This window comes from Poecilia reticulata, linkage group LG4 (assembly GCF_000633615.1).
Source record: "Poecilia reticulata strain Guanapo linkage group LG4, Guppy_female_1.0+MT, whole genome shotgun sequence".
Lineage (NCBI taxonomy): Eukaryota > Metazoa > Chordata > Actinopteri > Cyprinodontiformes > Poeciliidae > Poecilia > Poecilia reticulata.
Genome location: NC_024334.1, coordinates 25,241,805 through 25,267,239, shown reverse-complemented (window position 1 = coordinate 25,267,239; position 25,435 = coordinate 25,241,805). Strand labels below are relative to the sequence as shown.

Genomic DNA, 25,435 nt, shown 5'->3' with positions numbered 1-25,435 from the left:
TATATATATATATATATATATATATATATATATACACACACACACACACACACAAACACCTGGTGTCAGAGTAAAGCTGGAAACCTGCATCACTCGTCCATTAGTTACTTCTAGGCTTAACTATTGTTTTCCAAGAAGCCTATCTGGTTTTTGTTCTCCAGTCCTGCTCATATTGAGCCTTTCAGCAGTGGCTGCTCTTCATTGTTCCCACATGCTTGCTGAGGATGAAGAATCACTTTAAAACCAATTGTGAAAGTAATCTGTTGGCTTCCTTACCAAGGAACTCTTTACTAATTGGCATTTTATAATCAGTCAAGTAAAACTGTATTGCTTTTATAACTGATTTGGACTGTGTATCCGAATCTGATATAAAGACTGGATTGGGTGAATTGCATTAATTTAAACATCATTTTGACCAAACTGGATGTAAATTGAACCCGTTTGTCTTGTAAACCGTCTCACAAATGATGCCGACATCTGTTGTGAATCGGTGCTGCGCAAGTAAGCCGAATTTAAATTAATTCAATAAAGTCTCCAAAGTGAGCAGGTTGGTTAAAGTCTGCTTTGACTTTTGATCACAGTAAATGTCTCACCTGTCCCCGAAGCGAACCCACAGGTCGCTGAACAGTCTGGGCCGTCCGTGGCTGCGGTGGGCTTTGTGGGGCCGTTTGTGCCGTCCAAACTCCTCCAGCTGATTCAGGCTGTCGGGGAGAAGCATGTGAGGCAGCTCCTCCCCTTGCAGCCCAGGCACATCATCTGGGTCTTCCATCTCCTCCTCCAGACCGGTTGGCCAGCTGGTGGGAGTCACTGTACTGGTGTCTGAGGGCTCCTCAACAGGCCTTGCTGCAGGCGGTTCTGGATCTCGTTTACTCCTGGAACAGAAAAAGAGAAAGGGAGAGAAATAAAACAAGGCATGCATGGAGTCAATTATTAAAACATTTGATTGTATAAACCCCAACATAATCAGAGGTTTCACTAAAACAATTTAGTTCCACAACTAATGGGAAATGGGAGGGATTTTTTTTTTTTTTTACGCTTTCCTACAAGATTTAACCTGCAGCTAGTGAATGTTATTTTTTTAGTGGTTTCTGACCACTCAGTCACTTTCCTCGTCAAATGCCCCAATTTGAATCAAGGACACGAACACCGCAAGGAAAGCCTCACTCTATTAATGATACCGGAGTGGCTTAAATGCAAAGGAGCCAACATTAGAGAAAAGTTCAACATTTGTGGTTGCCATATTTTGTCTACTAAGACTAACAATTTGACCAAAAAAAAAAAAAAAGACCACCCAGAATCTTCCCTGAAAAACTCAACATACTCATCTTTCTTACATCCATTACTCATACTTTCTCGTCTTATGTTCGTTTCTTTTAGTATTCAAGTCACTATAGTTTAAAGTCAATGAGCAATTACCGAAGTTGAATTCAAACACACTTTATTGGTCTCAAAGGGAAGTTAAATGAATGAGAATGAATTAAGAAGTCTTCCTTAAACACTAATATCGCTAAATAAATGTCTGTGTGTCAATTTAGACACATACTTTCTATGAAAGTTGCTTGCAGGTGTCTGCAGGAGGCACATTTTGGGAGATTTCTTCTCTTGTGGTGTGTCTCACTGCTGAATTTTGAAGTGTTTACAGTAATGAGGATGAATCCACACAGTTTCTGTGTGATATGAGCATCATATTTGGAGAACGCAAAAGGAGCCTTTTCACTAACCAATGAAATCAATAAATTCTTAGCCATGCAAGGTGTGATATGGAGGAAGTGAGATGAGTTTTTATCTTAACGGCTCGGTCAGCAGTGTGATGATATCTACTGTGGAGCCAAACCCAGTTTCAAACTGTTCTGTCTGTCATACAGCAGCATTACTGCTCTTTAGGTTATTCCTTGACACAATCCAGGTATCAGGCTCACAGCTTTCATGAACATCCGTCATGCATCTTGAAGTGTTTTCTTATGCATATTGTATCATCTTGCATCAGGAAGGTGCAAACGTATCTTTGCATGCATGTGTGGGTTTTGTGACCACAGCAAGTTATTAACTCACTTGTTAACTTTAACAACGTGAACCACCACTGAATGAAGCCTTCAACTGGACAGAGAGGGGTAGGAGGGTTAGTTTTGATGCTTCAATTTGCAAAGATTCATTCTCCAAATTGATGAACGGTAATGCTTTTTACTCCTGCAACATGATTATTATTTTTGTACCTTGCTTTTAGTTCCGTCTCACTCCCGACTGAAGTTGCTTTTGACATTGTTTTATGGGCAGATGGATTAAGACCCAAGGTAACGGGAGCTGCAGAATGCCAAGAACTGGAGGCAGACAAACTCAAACACTGGTTGGAAGAAAGTTTTTGTAAAGACACTCGACCGAGCCAACTCCAGCTTTCGGTGAGGTTCTTTGCATGTAGTGAACATCTGCAAGCTTAAGTGTGTGCAACACTGCCCCTCCTTGGCAGCGCACATCATTCTACTCTCTCCTGCAAGCACGTGTGTGGGCATGTGCTCATGTGTTGTGGCGAGAACAAGCAGAACAACTGTTGGCAGCTTGCTTTGGCAGCATCAGAGCAGAGGGTGGTGAAGAAGAGATGGACTAAAGTGATGGAGGTGATGATGTTTAAAAGTATTCCAGCGTAGCCGAGTTGTTGTTTTTTTGTTACTTATCTCAGTTTGGGTTGTGTTTGTCCACAAAGAGCTGCTATAAATCTGTGGAGTCTAAATAACTCAGCTGTTGAGAATTAAATAACTAAAACCAGACTGCAATGCATTGGGGAAAAAACACACGAAAAAAAAAACCCTTTTGACCTTTTTTCCTATTTCGTCAACTTGCAGCAACAAACAATCTGGAAATCTGGGGAGCATATGTTTTTAGCCCACTGGAATCAATACTTTTGTAGAGTTGCTTTTCTCTGATATAACAGCTGAAAGTCTTTTGGGGTATATCACCTTTACACATCTACAGACTGAACGTTATGACCAGTTTTTGTTGCATGATTGCTTAAGCACCGCCTGATTGTGTCTGCCGTTCATACGCAGGAACAGGTTTTGACCAATACCAGTGTGTTGTATGATTGTATGATTAGGGGCATGGTCCTGTTGGCCCCGCTTCCGTTTCCCTGCTAAAGAATTCCCACAGCAAGATTCAGCCACCGCCATGTTTTTGAGAGTTGCTATGATCTTATGAAAGTTTATCTGCTTTAAGCCCTCCTTGTCTAGCTCTTCGGTTTAGATAGGCGGTTATGTCTTGTTAGGTTTGCACTTAAGTCACACTCTTCATTTTTGGACAATGGATCAAGCAGCGCCTTGTGGGATGTTCCAAGCTGTGGATATGATTATATAGCTTAAACCCTCTTTAACGTTCCCCACAATGTTATGTCTGACACGTCTGCTGTGTTCCTTGGTCATTCTTTTGCTGATTTTTCATTAATGTTCTCCAAAATACGTTGGAGATCTTTAAAAAAACAGCTCTAATTTGCTGATTAAGTTACACAGAAGTTTACAAATTGAGTGGCATCTGAAGGTAATTGGTCGCACTGGATTTTATTTAAGAGCATTTAAGAGTGAAGGGGACTTAACACAAACTCTTGCTATATTTGAAATTTTCTAAACAATTTTGTGAGACCTTTGAAAACATTGTTTTATTTTCATTGTGTTGGTCTGTCACATACAATCCAAATAAAAACCTTACTGACTGTTGTAACATAAAATCTGCAGAGGTTTTGGGGGATACATATTTTTGATTGGTGTTCTGTATGAGGTGCAGGCTTTGTTTACCACACAGTTATTTGCCCTTTTACCTTACTTACTCTGTAACTTGCTCATGATGGTCGGAGAGAAGGTGAACAATTTCATGACCGTCCAGCTTGAGTATATCCAGCACACTGTGGTTCCCAAGGAAGTGACCTAAAAGTGGACAAAAACAGAAAAGTGATGGGGAAATTTATTTTATAAACAACTTGTAACAATGTTCTTGTTTTATCTTAATGACTGAATCTTGATGGAAATTAAAAAAGGCTCATAATACATTCCTGTGTCAAACAAACTAAACATTTTCAGTACTCATAATGTATTCTCCACACGTTTCTTTCTTTACCAATAACAATAAAATATCTGCACTCTCCATGAGCCCTAGTACCTCAGCCACTAAGCAGCCGGGTGTTGGTATTAAGCGAAGTTAGACTCCGTTCAACTATCAAAGTACAATATATTGATTTGCAGTTTGTACGTATTACACATGAAATACTGTAATGTCAAATGTTGCAAGTGATCCTTTGCCATAGCAAAAATCATTGACGGATGTAGCAATTAATGTAAAACTAAACAGACGACATGTCTAAATGGTACCTTCCTATTACGTGGACCATCGCGCGTTATATGTAGTTCTGTCCAAACAATTTTAGCCGAAAGTCAACAATCTGAAAATCATGCTCTCTGCCTTTTTCACAGAGGGCTTTTTTTTTCTTTACAATATCCTGTTCATCTTGCACACACAATAAGATTAAAGAAGCTGCAAACTGGTTAAAGAAAAAAAAAGAAGCAAGAGATTGGTCATGTCAAAACAGCTGTCGAGTCAAATTTAAGGAAGAACCTTTAGGTGGAACAAAAAGAGCTCATGTCACTCCTGTTTTAAACTTTGGCGCTGGTTAGAGGATAATTGTCTTTCAAATAATCCTTACAAGGTGACTAAATCTGTACCGACTCTTGGCAAAAAATATTTCTTTAACAAACAATTTTAGATTTCGCTAGTGAGAAAAAGCAGAGAAGCTTTCAAACGCAGAGGCTGTTCAAATGCGGTCGCACCTTATATCTACTGGGCTTACTCGTTGTTTGGTAATGACCCCGCAATGTCGACACTCAACCTCTCGCCTCTCCTCCAATCATCCATCACTTTCAGTCACCTTGTCTGCGATTCCCTCAGTCTAACATCAAACATGCAGGCCTCAGCCACACACTGATGAAAGCTTTTTTTTTATTTTTTTATTTCTACCGTCGGCCGATAATCCTGCGTGTCACTCAACTCGGCAATAAGCCGTTCTTTAGCCTGACATCACCTTTGCAAGCACACATACTCTACGAGAGGAATTCATATTTGTGCTCACACAAAGGAATTCGCTCCCTCACTCGCACACCTCGGCTCTCTCCTGCAGCTTATTAACAACACGCTGACAATATTCAAGCCTCTTATTTGCTTTCTGTCAGGGCCCTCTGCTCCCACTCAGCTCTCCACCTCCTGTCAATTTTATCATTATAATGTTCCCAATCATTCCTGAAAGTCAATGAGAGAAACATGCGGCGTTACACTTTCTTGGCAGGCGAGTTCAAAGGCAGTCCAAGGCGAGGCCACGGAGTCAGAGGAGGCTGCTAACAGCGGTGTCGGCGAGATCAGACGGGATTACACAGAGGGCTGAGTGTGAGGTTTTGTCTAGGTGAAAGTGATTCTGTCTATTTATGTATAAATGTGTATGAAAGTGGCTTCTTAATCTGCTGGGCAACATAAACCAAAGGTACAATTAGGTAATTTTCTCAGTTACTGCCACGTTTTCTTTACGACATTCATACTGAAAAAGTTAAAGCAGTAAACTTTATTAAAAGCAGTCGCGCTGTTAATGGCAAACATTTGACAGCAGTGAAAGGTTGCTTTCAGTCGTAGCAACGCAGCAAACGAAATAGAGCTAGAAACTGCTTCTCAATGAGTACAATTGGTATTTTGTCATCTGCAGCAGTGGTTCCCAATCTGCTATCACTTGGATCTCACTGAGATTTTCTCTGTGGATAGTGACACTGCATCACCAACTTCAGCAATCTCCTCACAAGGTCTTTGGCTTTTGTTCAGGGATTGATTTGCACATTTATATGTTCATCCTGAGCGATATGATCGTTGGACCAGACGTATGCAGCTGCACAATTCTCTTCCTGACGACTTTGCTGATTTTGATCATCCCATCATGTCAAAAAAAAAGAAAGCAACATGGTCCTGGTGTGGCCTTAAAATAAATCCACAGGTGTTCCACCAACTAACTCAAATGTGTTAGTTAATCTATTTGTAGAGGGACACCAAAAGGTTTGATCTAAATCCTAGAGTTCAAAATAATTACTCCTGATACTGACCAAATGTATGTAAACTTCTAAATTTGAAGAAAGCTACACAAACAAATTTCATTCCTAAATCAATATTTAGCAAATAGAATCAATTTTAGTAATTCTAACCAACCTAAAACAGGAGAAGTTTGACCTGATTTGATTTCAGACAATGGGTGGGGGAGGGGGCGGAATGTGTATGTGTCTTTTTATTCAGTTTACGTAAATGTCTAGTTTCAACTGCACATCTCAGTATCAACAATCCCAACAAACCTTACCTGAAAGTTATTTCTGTTACCCCAGAAGCTACACAAAGAAAACTTTAAAAAACTTCCTATCATTGTATTTTCCTTTTTCATTCAAAAGACACCACCTGCCTTACTCACTGAGGCAACTTTAGCCCATGTAACCATTTCACAGCTTAAAAGCAAGTCTAAAAGTTTGACATGAAGACAATTTACCATTAAAACAGTATGAAGTAAGTATTCTATTTATAGATATTAGAAAAGTGAACCTTCACAATTTTGTGATGTATTCAAACTACCCCAATGCAGTTAAAAATAAACTTAAACCATACGTAACAGTTTCTAGCATTAGGAAAAGGCTGCTATTATAAAAGACTATTTAAGGAAAAAGGTTCATCTTTTGTTCAGTAAAGGTTTGGCTCATCTACATAACAAAAGCTGTTAATAAAAACAAAAAATGTTTCCTCCACCATGTTCCTCCAAATCCTTGACGGCATTCAGACCGTCCACACTGTACATCGTGATGGTTTGTTATGTTCAGGATCATTAACATGCACCCCTTACTTGGAAAATCTACTGTACTCATAAACAAAATTGGTAAACAATGACAAATCTCTGGTCTGGGTCTCGACTCAAAACAAAACACAATCAAGCCTTCCTGGTCAGGGTGAAAAAAAAAACCCTCCACTTCTAAAAATTTATGTTTGAACTAACATTTGAGGGATTGCATGGTTCTCCTTGATTTGATGCAATTTGTCAAAGCAAACAGCTGTGTTCCTGTTTCCTACAGATCTGGTATTTTGGACAAAAAAAAATAAAAAAATAAATAAATAATACACACTAGCTTTCCATCTTGCAACAGTGGCAAAGTATTTGTGTTTACGTAGGTTTCCTCCCCATATGTGAAGGAGTTAGAAATAAAAGCTCTTGAATGCGCGTGGGCGGATGAGCTTGTGTGTTTGTTAGTGAAGTGTCCAGACGGTAAATTGTGGTGCTTTAGAAGAAGAGAGTAAATCCAACAAACAATTTAACTCGTCAAGATGTAATAAGTCAGCTGATCCCTAATGGCACCTCTGCCCCATTTGGCATTTCAGCCGCGCTGGCTGGAAAAATTAAACAATAAAAAAAAAAAAAAACTGCTTGTTCCTGTAAAATTTACTCCTACGGTGACAGATCAATAGTTTTAATCTTTCACTGAGACAATTTTATTAAAACCCAACAAAAAGTATTTGGTTTCTCTGAAATTGTGTTGGTCTAACTTTGGTATTGACCACATTGCTGTAATACATCTTAAAAAAAAAAAAAAGAGAAAAAAAAGATGTAATCTAATCTATGAAAAGAGCATTATTTTTTACTTGCTGTTTTATTAGTTTTTTTGTGGGTTGCGGGGGTGGATTGGCATATTAACATACTGGGAGGCAGAATCTTATTTTACAAAACTGTTAAACTGTTAAAAGGGCATAATATAAAACTTCAGTTTTAGGTTTAGTCTTATAAAACAAGAGCAGTCATTAAACTGAACTGCCCGTCGTGGTATAATTGGGGAATCTAAATATTATCCAACAGAACCAAATAAAAAGTGCTTTTTGTATTTTGTTATGCTGAATCCCCAAAAACTGAATTACCCAAACCAAACCAAAGGCCACCAGTAAGAGAAGAAGCAGCAGGAGATGTCCGTCTATTTTCCTGTCAGAAACAAACCTGTTGGTTGAATCAGTTTTGCCTTAAATCTAAAACTGCCAGGAGTTCGGATAATTCGAACTGGGAATTGAAGAACAGGCTAAAAATACATCGACATTTGTTTTCAAGAAGCTCGTAAATACTGTATATATAGTCAAGATCACTTTGTTTGGGGCCAAAACATGAAAAGATTATACTTGTATCCAAAAAAAAAAAAAAAAAGCATGTGGACTTAAAATGTGTCAGCTGGTGTTAATTTTCATAATTTACTACTTGTACTATACATCAAGACACCACAACTTAGCGCATCTTATCAGAACAGAAACACTGAAACTGTATTGCGGTTTAAAATATTAGAAATGATAAAGTAAGATCAGGCTCTTCACCATTTATTTTAAGTCTCATTGTTTTTTTTTTTTTTATATATCCCAGAATAACCCATTATTCTATTATGGTTTGCCTTTATTTCCGTAGAGAACAGTGATTCTGTAAACACCGTTTCATAACATCTCTCTCCTTGTAAATGTGATTGTGATTTTTGGATATAGTACGCGGTGCAGATCTCTCTCGTGTGCCGAGGGTCTGTTTTTCCAACAGTTTTAGTAGTTTGTACATGACGTTTCTCTGCGATTGGCAGGCTTGTAGGTTCATGCCCTCTGAACTGCTGGACCAGACATCGTTTACTGTATCCTCATCAGCATCATCATGGTGGTTAATCTTTCCAGTAAGCTGCGGCTCTGCATAAGGCAGATTGCGGCAACAAACCACTTACAACCTCTTTCACATATCACTCAACTTCTGATTTTTCCTGCCAATTTGCTGTCATCACTATTTCAGCACATATACTTCATGTTTGCTTAAAAAATATTTGGTTATAAGGTGCAATTATGTCTTTTTTACATTGCATGCCACTTAAACCAAGGTTTTTCTTATCTGCCGCTCCAGGGAACAGAGTTAATGATCCAGTGACTCCTCAGTTTAAAAACCTTTCCATCTTGATCTGAACTTACATTGGTGGTCTAGCACACTTCATCCGTGTGCTGTGACTGGAAGTATTTTTTGACCGAGGCCAGTGTCATTATGTCTGGTGTTCCAGACGTATTTCTCTGAAAAACTACTTGCTGTTGTCAATCCTGTAATTGCACAGTGTTCTTACCAGTTAAGCTTTTTCACATTTTGCCACAACCGCAAACTCTGATTTATTTTACCGTGATTTCATGTGACACACCAACATGAAGCAGCACATCCTTTTCAAGTAGAAGTACTAGAATGCAGGATTTTCAGTCTCCTGTTTGTACTAATTTAAGTCTGAAAAGTATTGCTTGCGCTTGTATTCAACTCTGATACCCCTCTAGAAAAATTAGTTCAATTGCTGTATTTGAACTAATGAATTGTCTTTGGAGGTCCGCTAATTATAAGATAAATTCTGTGTGTAAAAGTCTGTGGAATTTAATCCTACTACAAATCCAGCTGTTTTGTAAAGGCCTAAGAGATTTCTAAGTGAATGTAAATGAACAGGATTCAGGAAGTCCAAGGAATGCAGCGAACAGGTTGTTGATGAAGTTATAGAAAGGTTTATAATATGATTAAGTTACAGGAAAATATTTCAGATGTGGAGCATCCCACAGCGCAAAAGTCACCAGGCATCAGGAAGTGAAAACAATACGGTAAAACTGCAAACTTGTCAAAACATATCAGTCTAGCTAAAGTATAAATCAGATGTTGGGAGCAATATGCTGAGTAAGATTTACTTCAGCTGGTACAGCAAAACTGCACAATGCATTAAAAGGTCCAGTATTGTACTATATATATATATATATATATATATATTATATACACACATACTTTTTTTTTTTTCAGTTTCCATTCAAGTTGTTGGTACATATTTCACAACTCTCCACTGAAGATTGTCATTTTAATTCCCATGTATGCTTGGCTTAGGCTACATTTTTATACTGCAACTCCAAGCGAGTCAATAGCCTGTTTACAAGGAGCAGCTCTTCAGTGAAACCATAACATTTTTGTAGTGATTAGGTCACATGTTTACAGTGATCAGCGTTTCTGACCAACACTTTTTGAAACCAGGTCTCGGAGTGAAACTTTTTGGTGTAGTGACATGGAAGCACATGCATGTCTTGAAGAAGCCATATAGTGGCCTCACATGACAATAGAGAACTCGAGGAGTCTTTGCAGTCTTGTCCAAATGTGGAACTTTACCCAATAAACATCCGAAAATACCGGCGGTTTCCAGACAGCGGTCTTGCGTAAACATAGCCTCTATCTCCGTGCTTATCTGTTGTTCAGTCACTTCATCGCTCTTGCAAACATTTCCTTTTCAAATGTGCAGGTGGGACTACAAAGCAACAGTGGAGAGGATAGAAGAAAGAGCAAATAAAAAAAAAATAAAATAAAAGAATTAGTCAACTGAGGTTCATCCAAGTGTGAAGAAAACAGGATGAGAATGATGTGTATTTTGCCGTTTTTCACAAAGCAAATGTGTTTGCAATTAGACCATGTAAACACTGAAGCAACTGATATGTTGGGTTGGTTTAGAAAATCCCACATAGCCTTGCACACAGACCACCTCACATGAAAATTGCACAAACAAATAGCAGAGTAAGGCAGAAAAACAGGGTACATGCCTAGGAGAATTATTACTGTAGAGTTATATGGGATAAAAAAAAAAAAAGATAAAAAAAAACTGTAAACAGTACAGATACAGTCCGATCATAAACTAAGAGAAAAATGCAGTAGTGGGAACCATCCACCACACTAAAAATACATGTTTGGTACCGTTACTATATCATGGCTCAAACAAAAGCGAGCTCCCTTTTCTTGGCAGATTTACAGGAAGACAAAACTGAGAACAGAAAAAGGAGACAAGTCCAGTGACCTGAGGGAAAAACATTCCTATAGACTTGACGGGTTTGCACCTCTTTAGAGTTATTTGAAAATGTGTCTCATCTATGTCCAGACAGAGATGATGAGGGGAAAATTCCTCTAATTTCTGACCGTTTCCCAATGTGTATGTAGGTGTTAAAGAGGTAGTAAAATAAATACATCAGATGTATTGGACCACCATGAATCACCAGAGGAGTATCAAAGCCTTTGCAAATATAATTTACAAGTCTCTGAAGTCAAACTGTAGCCAGTTGAGGCACTTTTCACTGCCTTCAGTGACATTTCAGCCACTTCGGTCTTTTTTTTTTTTTTTCCTAAGTTTGTTTGATCGAGTAGATCAGCTCAATGTAGTGACATTTTTCTCCAATGTTTGATTATATATTCACTTCTCCATGGTGGCTATGGCTGAGAGTGGTTTTAAGCCAATTGGATGTTTGGTTTCTAGCCCTTCCTTTGTTTTCGGTGAAGATGTAGAATATAATAGAGAACCAGTATATAAATAGCAAAAGTGTAGTGTGAGGATGTGTGTGAATTCAAAACAGATGGTAAGGGAGTATGACATTTTCAAAATAAAGACATTACATAAGCTTTGACCATTTGTTGTGACACTTTCCTTAAAAAAATGTACATTGTTTCTCTCACTAAAGCAAACTATTTGTGGTATTTAACCGTCTCCCCGATGTCCCGCTGGAGATCAGATCCTACAACGTGGCCTTGCATCTGTTTCATTTGGTGTAGATTACTTTAGCTTATCGTCTTTCCTGTCGAAGGACAAGAAGAGTAAAGCTTTAATTATGCAATAAAGTCAAGGTTATATTTTAGTTTTTGTCTTTTTTCTTTTTAATTCAAGCAAATAATTACAGGTACAGGAGGCGACTATCTAAAATTCACAAATTTAGCTTATTAAATCAATTTGAAATCCATTTAGTTTCATTTTCTACTTTCTACTTTCATTTTCTTAATTAAACTGTGCATTTAATGGGATGACATGATGTGATGCTACATTGCATAAAATGTGAATTTCAGATTTCAGTGAAGTTTCAAGGCTTCTTTCCAGCTGGTCAAACTAGGTGAAAAACTTCAACATTTTCAGTCGGTATAAAAATAAATAAAATAAATAAAGAATCTGCACATTTCTTCAAGACATGGTAAACAGTTTTGTTCAACACTGCGTCTCTTATTTTGTTTACCTTTGTAAATCTATAACCTTTTATCAGAAACACTGAGAAATTTAATATTTCAGAGATTATGGTTTAGGCAGCAGAATATTTGTACCATAATCACAGGGTTGATGGTTTCTGCTCCAGCACTGGCCTCAGTAGATGGTGTAACAGCTTGTATGCACAGCAACATATTGGATGAGTCATGATTAGAATCTAGTGTTAGAACATGTCTAATTTATATATATACATATATATAAATAAAAATATTTGACCCAAGGGGAAAACACTTCGTCAGACAGCATAAAAAAAATAAAATAAAAATCTTACATAGTTCTTTAAAAATATATTCCTATATTAAGCATTATTTTTATTAATGTAAGTGCAGTATAATATGAATCGTTACAATTAATATCTAAAGCTTGCTCAAAAAAATACTTATTCTAATGCATGCGTCTTTTGTTTGCAAAAGACTTGATCTCAGTCATGACGGATTTGTGCTTGAAACCGCAAATGTGCTAACCTCGCTGTTAGAGGCAGTCAATAACTTGTACACCTGTTTGTGTTGTATGAGAAAGTTTCTTTATGACTAACCCATGTGCAGTACCCCCACATTTTCCTTTGCAGAACCCATGAGTAATGCAACAAAGATTTTAATAAGCCCAGCACCCCTGTGCCTTGCAGTGAACTTCCTTGTACAGTTTAACAGCACTGGACTCCTTCTATAAATCACACATCAGCTTTTCTATTAACAGAGCAGAGCTGCAGAAACAACTGCCCCCATAGTTCTGATGCCTTTCACATCAAGTGTGAGTCTAAAGAACTATAATCCACATTTCAGGATTTCTTTAAGAGTATAAATGGGTATTTGCCAAACAGCCCCATTCACCACCGGCCTTCTGTCACCCATTCCTCATCTCAGTAATGACTTCATTTCCTCTCCATGCGGCAAGGCGTAAGTCTGTCTCATTGCGCCGCGGTGAGGGTTTATGAGTGACAAGCATTGATGGAGCATACATGTGCATGTTCTGGTTGAAGTTCTGGTCAAAGACGGATCCGGAGAGCTACAGGGATCGGTCTCTGTGAAAACAAAACCTGGTGGAACGGCTCAGTCCCTCATTGTTGGGGACTTGGGATTCCACTGCGTTTAAATATTTAGACTTAACTTGCTGCTTCCATCTGGAACGTACGTCTGTCACGCGGATAGTTTAGAAAAGGAGTTCAGAAGGAAACAAAAATAAAAAAGTGAAAAAGTGGAACTCCGAATATTAAAATGAAAATTTGCCACCTTTATTTTTCAGATGAAAATAAATGAAGGTGACTTCAGCTTTTCAAATAAGTGTATAATTTGATAGTATTTGTTACATTTATCATGAATATCCTTCACATTTCTAAAAAAAAAAGTCAAACGGGGCCAAAACATAATTTTTTCTTCAGAGCTCTTGAAGGAGGCGAAGTGATGCGTGACATGTTTGTGGTCCAACAACACAACCCTCAGTGCTCCTGGTCATGAATTTTGTTGATCAATAAATTCTATGTATGAATAAAAAAATATATATAGGTTTTTTTTTTCCTTCATTTGACATTTAAGTCAGGAAATCAATAATGAAAGAACACGTGACATCCTCCCTCTTTTTTTCTTTTTCCACTTATTACTGCCTTTTTCCTCTGTTATTATTTCAATTAGAAATCAAATGCTGGCCTCAATTTCACAAACATATTTCTGTTTGCAAGTGTTCAGGTATGTAACTGTGAATTTAACCACATATAAGTATGTGTTTTATTTATTTATTTATTTTTCCTTCAAGTTGTATCAGTCCGGGTTAAAACCAGTGTATCACATTAGCTGTTTCTCACAGCTTGCAGACCGCCTGGTTTTTATTCCTGCCCTTTAATCATGATCTGATTTACACCTGGGACAACAGGTGGATGCAGTTAAGGAACAGGTCCCTGTTGCAGCAGATGTAGTTTCTGCTGAGAGCATTTAGATCCTTTCAAGGACTAGAAAAGAGCCCGAAGCGACCACCATGTGTTTAATGTTGCGTCAAATGTGCTGGGCAATAACATGTACTTTCACTTACCAATGAAGCATGAAATCTTTGAACAACCTAATGAGCTGGACTGATTTAATTACAGAGACAAATCTAATCAGTGCAGCAAAGAGTTACCAAAATACACAAAACCCAAAAGCTTACATTTCTGAAAATGCACAAGATCTGAGCCCAAACAAAGCAGAGGCAGCAACTTATATTTGAGCTGGGATCTGCTGGTTTGAAGTGAACACGAGAGGAGTCTGTCTAGCAATTAGAAGACTTGGGAAATGCCACTAAAATGTATTTTGTGTCATCAGAATAAAAAGGCATAAATTACAAATGAATCGCAAGTTTTGGATTCACAATACTTTATTGCCTTAAAGCAATTCAAGGCTTCCCTCAAGTTTCTGATATGGAGTTATTTAACATGCATATCTAGTTTTTTTGGAAACCAAAGCACACAACACATCCAGATGTTGCCCCCAAGGAAGACAAACGTAGAAAACTCATCATGCATGTTTCTGCCAGAATTTGTAATATCACAGCTTATTCCCAAAAGGCATTTCCATTTTTCACGTAAAAAGCCTTGGAAAGTTTTTTTTTTTTTTTTAAGTTAGCTATTTCCGCCAATCTTTTCCAGCACACTACTTCAAAGAGAGCAGAACATGTTGATGGAAAACATGAGTGTCACACCTTGACCACATGTCCAAACCAATTTGTCCAAAAGATTCACATTCCAAACACATCAAATGAAGTCACTGAGCTTTAAGCTGCAGCTGATCATCACTGATTTAGACAGATGTGTGAACAATATTTGGGAGAAATTGTTATTTTGTGCATGTAGAAAATGTTTTAAGTCTGAGTTCAGCTCGCAAAAAATGGGAACAAAAATGTTGCGTTTATGCATATGTGTTGGGACCAAACTGTAATAAGAAAATCACTCCAATAACTTGCACTGCCTGACCACCAGCAATGTGAAAGGTAAGACTACATGAAGTCAGGACAGAGATGGACAAGATAAAGGGATGGTGGCATCTTTAGTGATGAAAAAGACACAGATGTGAAGGATTAAGAAAGCAGACATGAGACAGACACTGATAGACGAGCAGAAAGCCGAGTTTTGCTGCAGACAGACTGAAGCGAAGGCTGAGACAACGGCAGACAAACAGATGCGGAAAAGGGCTGAAAAGGCAAATATGGTCTGAGAGGGGAAGAGTCACAGAGTGACACACTCTGCAGGCAGGCTCTCTCCCCAACTCATCACCTCGACACCACAATGCCACAAAGGGACCTAAAACACATGGACCCATGCTGTCTCTACAATTTACTATCATTGGCTGGAAAAAAAAAAGAGAGAGAGAGAGAGAATAACTCTAAAATCCCAGACTTACAAAGAAAAAAAGCTACACTTTTGACGGTGGCTACTGCTATTTTGGCGATAAATATCTGCAGATCATATGACTTTTTCTTTTAGTCTGGAACGTACGCGGCCACTTGTGTGTAAGTGCACCGTCAGGAAATTCCAGGGGATGTTTTCAATAAGGACGGGCTGCAGCAGCCAGGGAAGTGGCAAATGAAAACCCGATGAAGAACATCGTGGAACTCCAACAACACATTGTTTGCCCTTGAAGTGCTCCACTCTTTAGCACAGATAATTCACATGTGCGTATTTGGATAATTGTGTAAGATTACAGATTATTATTATAATTTTTTTTGTGATCTAATGAACTGAGAACACATAGACATGAGGCTTATAATGAACAAAGAAAAGTGTTCAGTGAACTTTTAGAAAAAGTTTGTAAGCTACAGATTTAACTGTTATTATGTGGTAATGCTGCGACAGTTTGTCAAGGAGGAAAGTGTGATGCATTTATTTGGCCTTTTGAACGCTTCGTCATGCTGTAGTGGATTATCCCGATTAGCCCCCATTACATGATCCCAAGAGCGAACAGTGGTGACCACAGCGCTGCACAGCACTTGGACTTGGAGTGCTGTGCAGCACTTAGAGACTTGGAGGAGACAAAGGCCAATAAACAGAGGAGGAGCATGGAAAAGCTTAAATAAATGTCTGATTAAGATCAGCTTGGTAAATGCATAGTGATATTCTAACTAGACAATGTTCAAGAAGATTTTCAGGCTGCTTTCCGTACTATCTCTATGTCTCTCCATATCGGTGAATAAAAGTGCTGTGATGGTTGGCTGCAGCTTGCCTTGGTAGTGAATGGTTGCTTGTGATATAACTTAATATAAAATTACAAGTGGCTTCCGTGTGTAATGAAGCACTTAAGCGTCCAGTAATGTGAATTACCCAAAATGTTAAGAGGTGCGGTCGGAGTTCTGATGAACTGAGCTACCTCTTCCAATTTTCAACTGTGGTGCTACAAGTATCTACAAGTATCAGTCAGCGAGGGTGTTTCATTAGAACATGTAGCCTGTGAAAGCCCGTCATCCACACAAAATGCTGCAGGAAGTTGGGCACTTACCTGTGGGTTAGTTATTGTTTGATAAAACTTGATGTTGTCTGCTTGTTTAGTATGGTTCACATTTAAATTGAGAACTTTATATTTATCTGTTACTTTTAGCTCAGTGTAATAGTTTATACGGTTTATTGTAATAGTTTTCTCATCTTAACAAGCATCTGATTTCTAGAGAGAAGCAGGACTTGGCTACCAGTATTCTAGACAGTGTGACACACACATTTGAGGAGTTTTTTTATTTTTATTTTTTTACCACCAGCACTACACTACCATTTGTCTTAGTCTGCAGAATTTAACCTCAAATTTATTTGCCCAAGCGTGTGACACATTACATTTTAGTTAAGTTTAACTATGGAATTTTCCTTTTTAATCAATGTTGCTGACAATTTGTAGATAATCACATATGTAAAATGTCAATTAAAGTCATTGACAAAAGGCCAAGTAGTTCATAAGATTTTAGCCCAAGAAAGACTCCTGGGATGTTACTGTCAAATATCTGGGCAAATGTGGCTTAAGAGGAGTATTGCAATCTGAAAATTGGGGTTTTGATTCCATATTTGTCCTCCCACTGATCTGCATATTGGTGTGTGAATGAGTGGAATGGGGTGACTGTTACCCTAATGTAAAGACCTTTGAGTTGTTCCTACATCAGTGGTGTCCAAAGTTAGTCTTTAAAGGCCAGAATCCTGCATGTTTTAGTTTGATTCAACAAATCTGAATCAAATGATAGTCCATTAGCAAGCCTAGCAGAACTCTGGCATACTAACAAGGTAGCTGGACCCTCTGAACCAGCTTTGTTGGAGCAGAGACGCGTCTAAAACTGGCAGGACACCGGCCCATAAGGACTGGATCGGGACACCAACGTCCTACATCATTGTCATGTTTGTTGCCAGTGTGTCTTGGCTTTTTCCTTTGCTCAAAAGCTGCATGTTACCCAGAGTTTTCCATTCTGCACTGCCTTTACTAGTAGAAGATGTGCTGCCAGATCCTGCGTCAAGTAACTTCATTTTTTTGAAATGAACCAAAAGTGGCTATTGACTTCCAAATCGTCCCTTTCCATTTACTGTTTGCCTTAATAATGACAGCGAAGTGAAACCTAAGCCCTTTCAACATTTCTTAGACACATTTATATATGGTACAATTTTTTTTTATTCTGTAGATTAGAATAAAAATTCAACTTGCAAACTAATTTTTCAAGCAATTTTTAAGTAAGAAGAAAGCTGTTTATCTAGACATGAAATGCAGCAATTTTGAATGAATTGGACATCATCAAAACAATGCACTCTAGTTTACTGTACCATAATTTGCTGCATATCCAGTTTTAAGCTAACAGCATTTTAAGGAATCGCCTGGTTGGGTCTAAAATACAATTCAACATTGCTTGTCGTTTTCCACACATTCAGCAAAACAAATGGGAACAAAGTGTGCTACTATAATAAGTTGCAAGTAACAAAAAACCTTAAACTCCCATTTATTTTTAGTGTTTTTTGTAATTTCCTAGATATTGGCAGAAAGAACACTGTTCCATCTGTTAAAATCAATGTTTGTAAATTTGTGAAAAAAAACAGCCAAAGTTGAAAAAGGGAAAAAGAAAATCAGAAAAAGGGTTTGATCGAGTCTTTCATGTCAGTCTTTCAAGATGACATGAAAGACTGACAAAAGAAAGATCATGTAAAAATTTAAGGTAAATCGAGTTCATTCAAAAATCCTGAAATGAAACAAATTAATTTTATATCTACAAATTCCGACTACAGTTCGGCTACAAAACTCCAACTTCAACACGTTCTCTAAAAGCATGAAAACAGCACCTTTTGAACTTGTGCAGCAATGAGGGATGAAGCTCCTGTATGCTGCGTAAAGAATACAGAGCTATTTGAGTCAGAATTTTTAAAAAAAGTTGAAAATATGTCACTTTAGGGCTTTCTTTCTTTCGTGTCTTATATTGACCTCTTTTGTAAAAGTAAATCTTCAAAGTTTTTTGTCAAATTTTTGTCTCAAAATACATTTTATAACACCCTCTCTGGTCAGAATGCCCACAGATTCACAAATTTGACTTAACATATTTAATCCACCAGCCCAAGCAAAGCACATAGCGCAGGCATACTTAGAATGTGAAGTTTAATCAGAACACAAAATTAGCTGCTGGATGGAGTAAAAGAATCCAGTCCAAAACCCACAAAAAGCTGCGGGAGCAAAACAGCCCAAAGGAAGGAGGCACATTTCTGTATTAATCACTGTTGCTGTTAATAGCCTGAACTCAGTAACTGCTCATTATTTTTTTATTTTTTGCAAAAGTAGGGGTTATTTTCCTTTAATCTGGCTTATTAGAAAATTAGTGTTAAACTTTGAGTTTATTCGCCATTAACTGATGTTTTATGTTGAGCACAAACTCATATAAAGCAACTGGCCTCTATATAAATCTTTGACTGTTTTTCACTGACAGGCATTGATAAATGCTCTCATATAAATATATGGTCATTTGATTTTGGGACAATGAACTTGACAACAATAACTATTTCTTTCATGGCTTTGGTTACAGCGAACCAAAATGTAGCAAAACTAAAACTGCACCGCACTCTAAACACCATTTCCTCTGAAATTGAAATTCAAAATTACCAACTAAAACTATTGCAGGATTGTTTAAAATATTATATAGTAGTCCTCGGTTGTGCCCTGTTTGCCATATTGTTCAGAAATATGGAGAAATTGAAATAAAATAAATATTTACATACAAATATGCTATTAGGCTTACTAATACAATGAGATGTTATGGACCAACTAATAAACCTTTTATTCAAAGTAATATGTTAAAACTAAAATATATTGTATAAATAAAAATTCTTGAAATAATGCATAATAAAGCATAGAACAAAAGTCTTTCTTCTGGAATTCAGAAATTATTTAATTTAAGAGAGAAATGTAATTTCTGAGGCTTGTTAATATTTGAATATGCTAAAGAGAAAAGTAAAGTACGGTTTAAATGTATTTCTGTTATCAGTGTGGAACCGTGAAATGAACTGAGTGATGATCGCAAATATTTTTTTTGTGGGCTTTAAAAGAGCCTTAACATGTAAAGTTATAAAGCTATTTTATGTAAATGTGTATATGCATTATGTAACCATGTGTATATGTAATGTATGTATTTAAATATAAATGTGTGTGTTGTGTATGTATATGGACAGTAGATGTTTTTCGTTCTTTTTCTGATAAACTATTGGTTTGTTAAGTAGCATTTATTTTTGTCTACGTTTTGTGTGATGTTGTCAAATTTACCAAAATAAAGTTAGTCTGAATCTGAAATTCAAAAAAATACTGTATTGATCCCAAAGGAATATTAAATGTTTCAAAGGGTTGTTGTCTTCTGAATGGAGCCAAATATAGACTTTGATGATGTTTGTAGTGTTTTTATTTCAGTTATTAATATTATTGAACATATAGGTGGAATGACCTCTACAACAAAACCATGTATACTGTGTTACGCTCTAACCCAAGAAGAAAATGTAGATTTCTCCAAAGTACAAGAAAGAGCAGAAAGCAAGGTACTGAGGTGAGCAGAGAAGAGTTTTATCTGCTTGAATCACTTTATAGACGTAGTTTATATCTTACTGAATCTTACTGAAAAAGTTCCTCCATTCGAGCTGCTACAGCTTGGTAACTTTCAGAACTTTGACCTGAAATCTGTATTTTTAAAATACCTGTTTTTCTTCAGTTCTCCATCTTGTAAAGATGGTGATTGAAAGCAATCGCCAATACACGGCCCACCAATATGGACGTAATGCAGAAATGTACTGAAAAACAAAGTAGTAACCAGAAACTTGGAAGTCTACACCAGGAAACACATCTACAATAAAAAAATATCCATATTATGACTATTTTAAAGTCACCCATAAAGTTCCCTGTAAAGCTTTGTTCTGAGGTAAACACACATTCCATCTAACGTGATCCGAGATCCTACTATAAAGATTTAATTTTATATGATCACCATTATTTTTTGCTCACGTTTGCCCTGAAGACGCCTGTTATCCGTCTCCCTCAGCTCTATTTATTTTAAAGTCTGGACAACCTTAACCCTCCCAAAGCCTCACCTCGTTATATCCCTTTGTTACTTAGAATGTTCTCTGTTGTGAAATTATTAGAGGAAAGGCGTTTAAAACGTAACGGCAACCATCGCTGCTCTAAGAACAAGGTCCAAAAATGTTGAAGGAGAGGCCAGATTCTAGGAAGTCTGGGTTGTCACATAATACAAACTGGCATCACTGGATGATAAAATTTCACTGCTGGCCATGGCCAGTGGGAAACTAGGACCAGTAGGGACATTTATAAGACCGTAAAGATGTGTGTCAGCGATCTGAACTGGGAAAAAGAGACGTTAGAGAGAGGAAGTGATTTGTGATTAAAGTGTGGGAGAGATTTCTGAGGATTTTTATCTGTTTTGATTTAAAACTTGAAACTTGTTGAAAACAACTTGCTTTTTGTTGTTTTTAACAAGTTTCATTTTCCAAGAGTTATAAAATGTGGTCATATGTGGAATTTAAACTCTGCTTTTATTTTTGCAGTACTTGTAGCTTTGATTTCTGTAGATCTGTAAAGGTTTTATGTGATAAATGATTTGCTAATATTTGAATATCTTTTTGTTACATGATGTCATAATATTACATAAACTCATTAGTAAGCATTTCCTCAAATTGCATTAATCAGATTTTTTTTCCCCAACTGTAATAAATCAAACACAAATTTCACGTTGTTACATGGATATTAGAGCAACAGTGCATATCATGAAATACACACTCAAATGTGAGCAGCACTGTGTTTTACACCTCTGAATGTACCGCTTTGTGTTTGCATGTGTGTAAGCACACGTGTGTGAGCTCACTCAGCAGGCGTAGCGTAATGTAATGGTTCCTATCACTTCACACTAGCTGTCAGTCTTGTCGCATGTAGTGGCTGCAACCTGCAGGCGACCCACCACACACGTTCGCCTCTAAAGCATGCGGTTGGATGCACTGTAGTTTTCCAGTGTGCTCAAAATGGAGTCGGTGGAAAACGTTTCAAAATCTGTGCCTTTGCTGAGGAAGAAAACTTTTAACTGAACAATTACTGAACTATTTAAAACACGCAATATGCAAGAGTCGAACTGGTAATGTGAAAATGTTGTCATCTGAAGACCCAAACAATCATTTTTGATGTTATTCAACCTAACGACAAACATACAAAAAAAAAAGAAGAAGCAAGGGAAACAACAAAAACCTAAAGGAACATGGTAAAGTTCAACGTTATTTAGATTTAAACTGAATTCATTAAAATATTGTTTTCTGATTAATCTGACAGTAAATCTGCTGAAGGGTCTGAATCTTAGGGTGAATTCACACCAGCCATGTAGAGTCTGCTCTAATCGAACTCCAGTTCATTTGTCCAGAAGGTCTGGTTCATTTGGGGAAGTGTGAATGCGCAATCGACTCTGATGCGGAGCAAAAAAAAAAGCAAACTCTGGTCTCAGTTTGGTTGAAGTGAACTCCTGCGCGGTTTGTGAATGCAAGTGGACTGGTGATCGCTCCAAAAGCAGGAAGCTAACTATGGTGCAGGGCATTCTGGTCAATTTATTATCCTCTGCTCTGCGGGTTAGCGGAGGTGTTGCCGTGGCAACGGGTCTGCGCGTAGAGTAAAGCCGACACAGAGAGCGAAGAAAAGCAGAATATAGGTGGTTTAAAGTTGTTAACACCTGCTCATCAGTTTATTTTCTCTTCGCTGTGGCGGACTGCAGCCACTGTCATTTTTAAACCCTCTAATAAACGACAAAAACTGGACTAATTGCCTTGTTTGTTTGTAGAATATGGTGATATTCATAACAATCATCAAATAGGATGAAATATTGTCATAAATTATAGGGACCATGGCTTGTTAAATTTTAACAAACACATTTTAATAAAAGAAATTACCTAAAATTAAACTGGTGACCAGCATAAACGAGGCATTTTCTTAGTCGTTTCTTGCAATTTCTTGACAAAAAAACCAAACAATTTGTTTTTTTTGTCAAGAAAAAACCAAAAAAAAACAAATTGAAATGACAAATTTCTTTGTCATTTCTTTGTCAAGTAATGGTTAATGGTTTGTCATTTCTTTGTCAAGAAATGACAAAGAAATTTGTCATTTCTTGACAAATTTCTTTTGTCAAGAAATTTCTTGCAATTTCTTGACAAAAAAACCAAACAATTTATAGATTCATATCCCAGGAATGTACATATTTTACATATCAAAACATCAGCAATTTTCTCAGATTTAATTTAAGTCACATTTTGTAGGAATCATGCATGTAAGAAAGACGCTTCTTAGAAAAAACAAGTCTAGTCTAAAATAAAAATGGAACTTTTATTTTAGAGTAGTTTTTGGTTCACTTTGGGTTACATCTTTCTAGTTTCATTTTGTTTCCTATGTTGGTTCCTGGTTTGTTGAGTTGTTTTGGTAGCTTGATTTCATTCTAGTTTATTATTATTTTGTGTTACTTGTTCCTGTTTCTTTAAGTTCAGTTCTTCTTAGTGTTTCTAGTTTTTATAGTTATTTTTGCTACGCCAGTTTTTTGTTTCTTCAGTGTAGTTATTCTTTAGTGTTAGAATTATTTCATGATCCCCCGCATATTCTCCCTCCTCCCTGTGCCTCTTCTGTTTTGCTCTGTCTGCTTCGCTTCCTTCAATCACACCTGCAACCCGTCAGCAGTCAGCCCAGTTTCTTTGTTCCAGTGTTCTACCTCCTAGTATTTAAGCACTTCATTGTCAGCCATTACTTGCCGGTTCCTCTCGTCACTTCTCCCTGATTTCCCTGTGATCTCCTCGCGTTATTAGAAACAACCTTCTTGGGAGAACAAAAACCATTTCAAGTTTAAATCTGCCAGAAGTATGAATAGTTTTGGGCCTAGCTTTATCTAAAACACAAAATAACTAAATTTGTTTCATTTGTAATTAATCCAGTCACATTCCACCCAAACCAGTATCACTTTCAATTCAAATAATTCATTTTAATAACTTGCAAAATACTTCAGATTCACTCTGTTTCTTAACCTTAAGTTTCAAAGACCTTTTAGTTATAAACTAAAACAGTCTCCAGACTACCAGCTGACAATTAGTTGTTTCATAAATATGGTGAGTTTCTTTATTTATTCACATAACGCACATTTATGTGGTATTACTTCCATCCATCCTCCTGTTACACCCAAAGTACAAGCCTAATGCATGCTTGCAGTGTTCAGTTACGTCCGTGACGACACACACGTAGCAGCTGGATCGCGCAACAGTCCAAAAATCACAAAAGGAACTGGGAGCAACAAACCCAAAGGAAGGAACCAGGCATTCTGCGGTAATAATACGCTGTGGCACAAACTGTATGCACTCACATGTTGGTACACCCATGTCTACACGGCCCAGAGGAAGTGCTACCCTTTAGCAGAATCGAAAACAGAGATGCACAGTTGGACAGTAAACAGGAACACCACCTGTTTACTTATTGATTCACATAAACACACATACTTTCCTAACCAACATTTGCCAGGAATGCTAATTGAAACAAACAAGCTAATAGTGTCTTCATTTCTAAGGTGGGAGCAGGTTGTAAACAGGACTTCTGTGTGCAAGTGTGTGTCCATGTACTTTTGCATTTATGAACATCAGCTTTGCATGCCAAAGACCTGGGACCAATTGAACACTCTGCATTTTCTCCAGTTTTACTTGAAATTACAAATAACGGGAAATTTGTTAAACATGACTAGACAGCGACACTAACCGAAATTGTTCCAGACCACAGTAAACCTCCTGTCGATTCTTCACAATTACATGCAAACACACCTTCCTAGCTGCAAAACAATGTGCTTGGAAAGACGTCACTGAATGCAAAAAGAGAGTCTGACAGGTCTTGGTGCAATTATGGCTTGGTGAGTTTGGCTACAAGAGGAGCAACCCATAACCAGCAAATTACAGAACAGCGATTTTAATGTGGCCATTACTTGACAATTAACAATCGGCATTAACACAAACTCCAGATGTTGTATAAGGACATGCTATACCTGCTCCGAAAGCGAAAAAGAAAGTCTGGTTGGGATTCTTCTGCAGCAGTGCAGAGACGCGTCGAGCCATTCGCTCATTGCGTTTGTAGATGAGCTCCTGACGGAAGTAGTTGTCGATCTGCATGGCGGTCATACGGTCATGTGCTGGCAGAGAGCTGTTGATGAAGTGTGGCAGCTGAAATAGAGAAAGGGACTGTGAGAAAATAAGATGTTGAAAGACTTTACGTTAAAAATCTATCTTAAACTTAACGTATTACGAATCCCTTAGGGCATTTTCACACTTGAGGAATTTAGTCCGTTTAATATGAACTCTGGTTTGTTTCGTCCCCCGATGAGGTTTCATTGTGTGGATGTAAATACAAAAATCACACCGAGGTACTGAACAAAACAACTGTACAGAGAGGAAACTGGTCTCGATATTGTTCTAAACAAGCGCTACAGCAATTTGTTTATGCCGTGAATGTGATTGGATTTAATCTGACACTGCTACCAAGACGTACAATGCAACCTTGATCCGAACACCTTCCCATATGTGTTGTATTTTGGGATACAGTTGGGTAAACGAGCAAAAATAAATAAGGTTCATTGAAAGATTTCCAATGAACCTTTCAAGATATCTTCTCTAAACCAATCAGCATATTTCTCAGATTTTACCTGAAATAGCACCAAAAAAAAACAAAAAAACAATGATTAAGCTCTCTGTTTAATCTAGCTTAGAACACAGAATGTGTTTCCTGCCTTTTGGGTATTATCCTATTCTTGGTTAAAAGATAATCTATTTAGCTGGTTTATCTGTGAAAACCTGA

At 37.5% G+C, this 25,435-nt stretch overlaps 1 protein-coding gene across 1 annotated transcript in view; it reads right to left on the bottom strand.

The window, feature by feature from the left end:
• The window catches only part of trabd2b (TraB domain containing 2B), an 82,796-nt gene that overhangs the window by 3,289 nt on the left and 54,072 nt on the right, over nucleotides 1-25,435 (bottom strand). The window contains exons 4-6 of the mRNA XM_008406984.2: nucleotides 24,630-24,804; nucleotides 3,812-3,908; nucleotides 594-872 (exon numbers count right to left, since the gene is read on the bottom strand). Coding sequence (XP_008405206.1) covers nucleotides 594-872; nucleotides 3,812-3,908; nucleotides 24,630-24,804 — 551 coding nt within the window. The remainder of the gene's footprint in view (nucleotides 1-593; nucleotides 873-3,811; nucleotides 3,909-24,629; nucleotides 24,805-25,435) is intronic.